Genomic DNA, 9,586 nt, shown 5'->3' on the forward strand with positions numbered 1-9,586 from the left:
GGGGGGGTTGTAAGTACAAGTACTCACATCCGCTTTATTGGGCGCTATGCCTCCGCCAAGGAACAGCCCGTGGGCCTGTGGTATCTGCGATGCCTGGGGAAGGACCGGGGGCCCCTGTCCAACCTGACGGGGGAAGGGTGGAGGCCGGCCGGGATGGCGCCAAGGGTTGTCGCTGCACCACTCGCTCAGTTCACTGTGAACCATCGGGAGAAAAGGGTGCTCTAAAGGGAGGCACATCAACGAGAAAGAACTCTCAAGGCTTAAAGTGGGCTGACCGAGAGATGTCTGCGATGGACTTCTTGTCCATCGAGTCGTTTGTCCATATGCGAGGTCCCGCGCTGTCCTGCTAGGACTGCCGGACTTCGCTGTCGGGAGAGGCGACGGAACGCATAGACGGCATAGCTCCCAGTTCGACCAAAGGCAAAACCGCTACCACCGCTACTGCCAACGCCGCCTTCTACACGTGCCACCACCCCAGACAAGCTTCCCCAAACAATGAAAAAATGAAAAATGCAACGACGCAACAAGTTGTAATCTAAATCGACTCTGTGGTGGGGAACTGGGGAACTCGCACCGTTTTGAGCTGCACCCAAGGCCCGAAGGGTCGGAGTCGGAGAGTCTCGCGTCCGCGCGATGTGACCGGGAGCTCCTTGTGAAAAGGTTCGTTGGTGTCAAGCCTTAGGCAGTCCCGCAAAGCAGAAGTGCTGCCTGGATTGCCTAACCGACCAGTCACAGGCGCTTGCCACGGGCATGCGCAGATGCGAAGACATATTCGAAAAGCCAATGTGGCATGTGATAGTGCGTTGACAATGGTCTATGACGTCACCGACTGAATCAGCTGTTTATGTCCAAACATTATTGTGTTTACATTCTTTGCACTGGAAGGAAGGGGATATTTCCATTCTTTCATTGATTGATGAATTATCGGTTTAGTTTTTCTGGAAATGAAATTTCTTGTTCTCAGGGCGCCAAAAGAAACATTAGATGAAGTTGACCCATACATTGATCAATTTCAAAAGGCTGGTTTGGATGCTGAAGGACTGGATGTACTTTCTTTTCAATTCATAAATCAGCACATTTTGCGTGAGAAAGTTCTTCATCCTGAAAATCTGGGTGGTATGATTAATCTTGTTATTTTTGTCATTCAATAATCTAATTCAAGCTTGGTACTTACGTATGTTAACTATTGTTGTTTTTGTTTTAGGTTTTATTTTTACGAGCCCTAGAGGTGTCGTATCTGTTGCCCAGTGCTTTGAGGGTGATGATATTGACTCACAGGCATGGTCTGTTTTACCCTCATATGTGGTTGGGGAAGGTACAGCTAAAGTTTTGTGGGAAAAATTGGCATTGCCAAGCGTTGGACATGAATCTGGCAGTGCTGTTGAATTAGCTGATTATATTTGCAGTGGTAGAACCAATTATTTTCTCACTTTCTTGTATTTTAGTTACAGCATGTACCTAATTTTGCCGTGGAACTTGCTCTTTTTTTATTACAGTTCATAAAGACAAAACATCAAAGCCTTTGCTTTTCCCCAGCGCTGAACTTAAGCGCAACACATTGTTAGATTCTTTGACCAATACTGGAATTGCTGTTGACTGTGTAACAGCTTATAAGACTGTTCCTCATCCACAGTTAAGTAGCCTCTTAAAGGATAAATTTGAAAGAAGTTTTCCAAAACCTGACTGCTTAGTGTTTTTTAGTCCTTCAGGAGTAAATGCCACTTTGATTGCTCTTCAAGATATCAGTGTCAACCTTGAAATTTTAAAAGTAAGCCATCAAAGTTTTCTCAGTAAAAATCAGGTATAATTTTTTAAAGATGTGACTTTTATTTATGTATTGATGTGTAATTATTTTTATTTTATTATAGATGGTAGCTATTGGGCCAACCACTGAAGCAGCAATTAAAGAGCATGGACTTTCTGTCTTTGCTACAGCAAAAAAGCCATCTCCTGCAGGATTACTTGAAGCCATTAATAATGCAAGATTAGGCTCACATCACTTTACAACTAACTAATGTGGTGATCTGCCTATTATTGTGTGAATTGAAAGTGATCCAGATTTCTTTGGATAGGTAAATAAAGTGCCACAATTTTGAGCTTGGAGGGTGTGAACAAATCAATATAATCTCTTTCTTTAGTACAACAATCCTACATACTAGCCATAACAATGCTTTTTCTATAAATACTCAACTTTTGGAACATTTTAAGACAATTTTTTTGATAAATCTTCCAACTATAGATAGATATATTATATATACAGTTATTTCCCAACAGAAGGAGCATCATCCTCTTAACAAAATACCAGAATGAACCCAACCTTTATCACACAAGATAACATAGGGCAATGCCTCTTAATAAGTCAGTTTTGGTGTTCACTCGCCAGTGTTCAAATATGGTCATAGTGCATAAACAGCATCATGTTATATGTTAATAAAAATTAGTTGCTATACAGTTGTTAGTACTTTATGCTTCTCATTAAATTAGTTACACCATAATGGTACTCAAAGAAGTCTGTGCGCCCATGACATAAATGAAAAATATTCATTGCCTAGTTGTTTTCCTCTTTGTCAGGTGCTGCAGTCTTCTCCTTTGGTCCTGGAGTAAGTTTGAAATTCATGAGATTGAGCAGCTTAATTAGGGAAAAAAAGTGCTACCAGTATCCCCAACAATGTAGAAATTTAAACTACAGCATCAAAATCACGTCCAGTGAGTGTGCTACTACAGCAAAAAGTTAACATGTAAAATTCTTTTAACCAAACACGATTGAATAAAAAACTTTTCTGCAAACGATACGGATAATGTACCACATCATGTACATCATGAGACAATACAACAACAACGCACATTTGATAAATCTTCCTTGAAATTCAAAAAATTGAAGGTATCATACATTTTACCAACATTTGAATGGAAACCTCTCAAAGAAATCTAACATTGTCATCACTGACGCTCTGCCTTGACTCTAAGAACAAGATCTAAAATAGTGAGTTTGTAAAAATCTGGCTGAATATTGTTATATCAAACAAAAGAGAAGTAGATTTTTTTTGCAATTATATTTTTATGTGTGTGATATATAACAGTCAGTACATTGAATGGTTCAAAAATAAACTTTCTCTTAAAGAGCCTTCTACTTTCATAAATCAAAAGCACCACTCACCCAAACTATCCTCTAAACCGCTCAAAAACTAAGATAACCTGCAGTACAAAACCATACAAGCAAGAAAAGTAGACCACTAATCTAAAGGAAAAGTCACCTCTGGACCGCATATTGATCAACCATAACAATGCATCAAACCAACTTTAGCAACACATTGAACGGGCCACTGAAAAATAAAAAGGAGAGAGAAAGAAACAATTTAATATGATAAGGTATATACGATCTAAGATTAAAGATTAGACTAGATTATCCTCTTAAGTGGCCAGAATAAAATTATTTCAAGGCCAGGCATTAAGGGATTAGAAAACAAATAGCTGGAAGGGTAACAACAATAATGATGATAAGAAAATGATAACACCATTTGCTAACCATTCTACAAGCGATTTCTCCATAAATGTGCAACTGTTAAAAACAGAAAGCAGTTACCTATTTAAGAAATTAGAAAATGACCATAGATAAAACAGGTATGCGGATTTTCTAATGCTATTGTAATTTGATATTGTTCAGAAACGTAAAGCTTTACCAAAACCCTAGAATATTAACAAAAATTATTTTAGCTCAACTATAAATGTATACAGTTGAAAATTTCAATACATACATACATACATACATACATACATACATACATACATACATACATACATACATAGACTTGTAGACTCAATTAAAAGGTAGAAAGAAAATAATGAAAATACGAAAAAGCAGGAGAAAACTATAGTAAATCTTGAGAGGGGTTCAACAAAGCATCTTGACTCAAATTTGAGTGGAGCATGTTTTAACCGGGGAAGGAAGTAGAGCAGGTAAAAGCATAAGCTTTTGACTAGAATGAAATGTTATACAATACAGCCAAACAATAAGCAATACAAATTTTGAATCATTTGCCAATTTGTCGGGGAACAATATGACAACTTTAAAATACTCAAACTGAGCACACACAAGAAAAAAACAAAAAACGAGCAAGTAACAATATTTAAACCAGGTACTTTTTCTAACAAGAACTAACCAATGACACGCTGTGTACATTCATTTCCTCAGTACAGAAAAATCTCACATTAGATTGCTGAAAGCAAAACATTCTGGAGTAATTCTCCCTACAAATTTACACATCACAAATTGTAGGAAAGCAACAGAGCATGAGTGTATAAAAGTTACCAGAAGAACTTACATATCACACTTGAGAGTTGTCTGGGAGCCTACTAGCACATTTTCAAAGAATCATTGCTGGTAAATCAATGCCCCCATATTCATAGGCCTTATGTACAGTTGCAACAGACTTAGTAAAACTGCAATTAATTTAGAGACATTAGGGTGTGAAATATTAAATATGTAAAAACTTCAAAAACCTTTTATTTTTTAAAAAGAAAAGGAAAAGAAAAAAAATGATGTTTGCGAAGTTTATAAAGCCTAATTAGTCAAATACAAGAGTTGCTGAGAAAAAAATATCACGCCAAATTTCTTGACAAGACCTATTAGATGTACAAAACAGCATTACCTCTACGGCAGTGTTAGAGCTGTTTAAGGATTGGTTGAGAGCATATGGTGCATTTATGCAGCATACAAAATTGCTCAAAATATTTGCATATTCTGAGCATCAATATACTCTCGATGATTTCCTTATTTCCCCAAATGAACATTGGAAGATACAACAATCCAAAACAAACACAAGAAGAATTGAATATTCAAGAATTGTTAAATCCCAGCAGAATGTCAACAGTAATTTACAGTTTGAAATACCAAGGACATATAAATTTGTGGCTCCAAGAACTCAACAGAGTATAACCGTGCCTAGTAAGTAACTCTTGCAAGATGCCTTGTGCCTTACAGCAAGGCAACAAATTTAATAACAACTCGTTTCACTGCATATTACACAAACAGGAGTTTGACTCCACATCAAAAAGAATTTTTAATGAAGGGACTTGAAATTTCTTTGGTCTGATACAGAATTAAGGACTACTTTTATTTAACTGCTTAATTACTCTGAAAATTAGTTCGTAAGAAAGGAAACATAATCTGATGTGTGAGTATCTACATATTAAGATGTTACTCTTCATCAGAATCCCCTTCACTTGAATAATCTTGGACTGGTACTGGTCTTACAAAAGGTGCACTGGTCATTTGCCTGTCAAAAAGACAAAAACAAGAGTACACAATAAATCTTTGTGATAAAGTCTGTAATTTCAATAAGAGTAAAAAATAGAACATACGCAAGTCGTCTGTAATGGTTAAGCCATTCTTCAACCATCTGTCCAACCAGTATAGGTCGCTTTCTGAGCGTTTGGTGTGCCACAAGAAGACCACTCTCAGTACAGCTTACATCCAACCATTGCCGCATCAATGCTTCTTCATCACCCATCTACAGAAATTGACAGAGGATATTATTAAAACACAGATTTGTTAAATTAAAATCTAATTTTGAATTAAGTACTGTACATTTAAAAATTACCTCATTTTGAGTAAGAAAATGAACTGGCAGCAATTTGCGTTCGCGATCCATGAGAGGAAGAAAGCTTATATCACCACAGTCAGAGGCAATTGCTTGACCAACACTTCCAGTGTCAGGTTCCATTGAGACTAAAGCACAGAAATGGCCGCGAGTGTAGCCCAAAGCAAGTGGGGATCTGGTACAGAAGCTTGGTTCCCATAGTAAGGGCAAATAGACACCTAGGAAAGAAAGGAATGCTTAATATAAATAAAGGTGCTTTCAAATATCAGACTCTTTAAAGAGAGAACACAATATATGTTTAACTAACCTTCAAATCTGGCATAACCAATGTCTTCTCCACGAAAACTTTTCACATATTTAACTCCATAAACAATAATAGGCCTCCTCAAAATATGAGCCAGAGCAAAGATATGCAATTGTTCCAGGGATGACCCTGGCTGGGATGCTAATGAAAGGAGAGAAGCCCAGTCATCCTGCCACTGCGCCTCTTCTAAACTAAAATGAAGAAGTCTTGCTTGCCCAGTTTCATAATCCTTCCAACGGGGATAAAACCTTTAAAAACAAAAAACAAAAAAATAAATAAATTTGAATCACAATTAAGTTGGTTAAGAAATCTAGTTTTCTATCCACTGAGGGACTCCGTAGTATTTTTGCAATACTGTACATAAGTAGTTTTCACAAGCAAAGCAAGGTACTCACACATGTCCACATTGATGTAAACTATCAGCAAGAGCTCTTCTCAAGAGATTGTCTCGATCAAAGACACCCCAAGTTGCTTGCATCAAGGAATCTAAAAGGCAGTCACCAGCAGACCGATTCCATAAAGCATACAACCGGGATCCCAGATGAACTGTCAGTTCTAGGCTCCAATTGATCACTCCAGGCTCTGCTTCCAGAGTAGCTTGTGCTTCATTATCAAGCAATTCCTGCAAGAGCTGGTCCTGTACAGGTGTAGGAAGTTCATCTGTATCTGAAAGATAGAAAACAAAATTATTTCACAAATTCCAATTACTCTATCATACAGGAAAAGTTTGTAAATACCTGGTAAGGTAAATGTAGTAATTTCGGTAACATAATAACAAGGAAAACTGCCTTTTCTCTGCCGTAGTGTGGTTGCAACATGCCTTCGGATGTCAGCAGCAAGGTCAGGTGCTACATAAGATGGAACTCTCTTCATTCCTGAGCCACCACCCTCAATTTGAGACAGAAGTTGGGCCAATAGATCGTCACGATGAAAGCTAGAGTAACAATTTTAACCATTGAAATATGTATCTGTGTTTAGGAACTAGGAAAACTAGTAATTTAATGTTTTCAATATGTGTACCCACCGAATGGCCAGGTGAACAAGAGTGTATCCTACATCAAAAGCAGATGGTCGGTTGAGGAGAGAAACTTCAGAGGCTGTAAGTTGTCTGGCTGGGTCACCTCCTGCTGCTAGATATGCTTCAACTGGGTTAGGATCACCATCAACCACACCCATACAAGCAGCTAGCCATCCCCAGCTTGCTTGACGCCGCAATTGTCGAAGACGTCTTTCATATTCACAATTATTCAACTGTGTTTGTATAACACTTTCATTGCTACCCTCAACTATTCTTGACACTGATAAACTAAAAGCAAAATACACAATTTTGGTTAAGAAATAATTTCTGTTTAAATTGACGATTGTTAAGATAAAAATAATTACCTTCTTAAAGCATTTGCAAGATCATCTTGGGGAGAACTACGGCCATTCTCATTCACACTTGGAGATGCTCTTGGGGAATTTCTTGGAGACAGACGAGGAGAAGTGCGACATGGGTTTGAAGTATTGTTTGGTGCAGCATTATTACACATCACACATCTTTGTGCTTTTGGCCAGTTCTCGTATGTGCAAATAGAGCACGACCATTTGTATCCATTAAGAAGAGAGGCTAAAGACAATCATTTCAGCATTTTCAATGATTTTATAAAAGTACAGAAGAAAGTAATAGTTATATATAAAAATGTTAGAAACACACCAGCTCTGTCGCTTGGTGAAGGAGAGCTTGCACAAATACGAACAGATGCAGCTTCACATTGTTCCCGAGGAGGGGACTCAGGACGGCCAGCAACTGGTACTTCATTTTGAATTACAGCAGCTTTTGATGACTTGGGGGTGTAACACTGGACACATCTTCCTGCTCTCTCCCAATTTAGATATGTGCAAGCTTCACATGACCATTTTCCATTACTTGTGGGACAACTAGAAATATGAATAACAGCTTCAAAGTCTGACTTCATAAAAGTGTACGGTAAGTAATATTAATGAGAATAAAAAATACTGACCTTCTTTCCCTGAGAGGTCCGGAAGCTAAACTTACTCCACCAGTATGGCAAAGTGAGTCTTCTTCATCTTGCAATCGATAAATATCTTCTCCTAAAAGGGGCTTTGCACCTCTGCACATAGTGCATTTTAGAGTTGATGGCCAGTTTTCGTATGTACAATATTCGCATGTCCATTTACATGTGCTACTCATTGCTCACAGATGAAATTATATTGGATCTCCCAAGGTGGGAGTAGAAATGTTCTTTTGAAAAGAACACAGCCAAACTTAGATAATATATACCCTATACACTCGAACTGAGAGTATGATTCCTTAATCTAGCTAGTCCCTTGCGGGGTAAAACATTAAAATAAACTTTGAAAGAATCATCAGATAGTAGTTTCTGACTGACAAACAGAGCATGTATAAGATACATTTAACAAGCTGCTATCTGCTTGCCAAAACATTTCTGTTTTTCCAATTTAGAAAAGTTAGATTTTAAATTATTCAGAAGAAAATATTTAATTTACAGAGTGTCTAATTTGACAGTCTTGGAAATAAATTAAGATGATGCATTCTTTGAGAATATTCAGTGGCAGTGGTATTCTTCTTTATATGGTCATGACAGTCCCCACAGGCCCACAGTCCTGAAACAGATTCATAGATTCAGGAATAATAATGTCATTCATTTACAGTCTTGGTACAATAACAGACACAAGGTGATAACAACATAGTAAACTATACTGAAATATGAGTACATTTTGATAAAACTAATGATGATTCAAATGAAAATACATGTTACATATGCTGTCACTTTGGAATACTAATGCAAATAGAAGACAATAAACAAGACCTACTTTCTTGTCTGAAGATGGAGGTTAGCTTATTATAATCACATATACAGAATGATATATAGACAAAAGCAGTGACTAGGTCGTAAATTTAAGGATGCAATTTAAGAGTAAAAGATAAATTAGTTACTGTTTTCTTTAGTGTCACAAATTGTTTCCCATGTTTATATAGCATCTTGTGATAAAGACAGCTAGAAGATTGTCTGACATCAGGAATCTGATGACACTCAAACTTTTCATTTAAAGTAAAGGATTCAAATTTGATACTCACATTTCACTAGAAGCTCGAAGAGAACGATGTATGAGGTGTCACAATAGAAATCCTCTCCAACAGACAATAAATGAAAGTTGACGAAAAAGCTGGACTACTGAGGGCTGTCCCCTTTCTATTCTGGCAAGGCTGGCATATATAATAACTTCGGATACGCGATAATGCACAAAATCGCGCTTATCAAATTACAGCCAAAACATGGGAATCTGGGGGCTAAGTCGTCCAAAATTAGTAAGTCAGATCCAACTTGACCAATAAAAATACTTAGATGAACAATATTTACGTCATACGATGAAGACTGCCATTTTTAATTTCCACGGTCCCCACGATGCATTTTGCAGACGAGGGAAGGGAAAGACTTTGCGCAACACAGGAAGCCGTGCACGGCCTCGTCACTCCCTTGTGCGCACTCACAAGTGTCGAACCTCAAACCGCCAAACCATGAGCAAACCGCTCAAAACTCAAATGCCCCTTGGGAAAAGAAATAATATTCGACGCATATGTTTTTTTAAAATCTCATTTCACGATATTCCTGGCCAGTCCTTATGATTAACAAGAGGCTGGTGGAAGTGGTGGGGG

The 9,586-nt window shown here is 37.7% G+C and overlaps 2 protein-coding genes across 3 annotated transcripts; one reads left to right on the forward strand and one right to left on the reverse strand.

Annotated features, from left to right (window-relative positions):
- Window positions 1–502: 502 nt before the first annotated feature.
- LOC113208605 (uroporphyrinogen-III synthase-like) lies at window positions 503–2,787 on the forward strand (the record flags this gene model as incomplete). Its single annotated transcript, XM_026425678.2, has 6 exons — window positions 503–660; window positions 965–1,116; window positions 1,205–1,408; window positions 1,497–1,768; window positions 1,869–2,072; window positions 2,572–2,787. Coding segments are annotated over 5 exons (933 nt in total), but the record flags the coding sequence as incomplete, so codon positions are not given.
- LOC113208613 (ubiquitin thioesterase trabid) lies at window positions 2,091–9,501 on the reverse strand. 2 transcript variants are annotated; one of them, XM_026425685.2, is made up of 12 exons: window positions 9,291–9,501; window positions 9,008–9,220; window positions 7,908–8,532; window positions 7,601–7,824; window positions 7,288–7,513; window positions 6,929–7,210; window positions 6,642–6,838; window positions 6,300–6,570; window positions 5,908–6,152; window positions 5,601–5,818; window positions 5,362–5,510; window positions 2,091–5,276 (listed from the first exon to the last, which is right to left on the reverse strand). In XM_026425685.2, the coding sequence occupies exons 3-12, from the start codon at window positions 8,096–8,098 to the stop codon at window positions 5,198–5,200; spliced, it is 2,082 nt and encodes a 693-aa protein (XP_026281470.1). In that variant the 5' UTR covers window positions 8,099–8,532; window positions 9,008–9,220; window positions 9,291–9,501; the 3' UTR covers window positions 2,091–5,197. The 2 variants fall into 2 exon arrangements, with proteins under 2 accessions (XP_026281470.1, XP_026281471.1); XM_026425686.2 differs by lacking the exon at window positions 9,291–9,501 and having other exon boundaries at window positions 9,008–9,283.
- Window positions 9,502–9,586: the final 85 nt, after the last annotated feature.

The sequence above is a fragment of the Frankliniella occidentalis genome, unplaced genomic scaffold, assembly GCF_000697945.3.
Source record: "Frankliniella occidentalis isolate FOCC.00 unplaced genomic scaffold, Focc_3.1 Scaffold28, whole genome shotgun sequence".
NCBI classification, from domain to species: Eukaryota; Metazoa; Arthropoda; class Insecta; order Thysanoptera; family Thripidae; genus Frankliniella; species Frankliniella occidentalis.

Bases quoted from the DNA above. Each gene is read 5' to 3' on its own strand.
- LOC113208613 (XM_026425685.2), bottom strand. From the start codon at position 8,098: ATGAGTAGCACATGTAAATGGACATGCGAATATTGTACATACGAAAAC. The intron at 7,825-7,907 runs GTCAGTATTTTT...TCATATTTCTAG, and splicing joins GGACCTCTCAGGGAAAGAAG to TTGTCCCACAAGTAATGGAA. The intron at 5,511-5,600 runs GTAATTTTTAAA...CAATTTCTGTAG, and splicing joins ATTTTCTTACTCAAAATGAG to ATGGGTGATGAAGAAGCATT.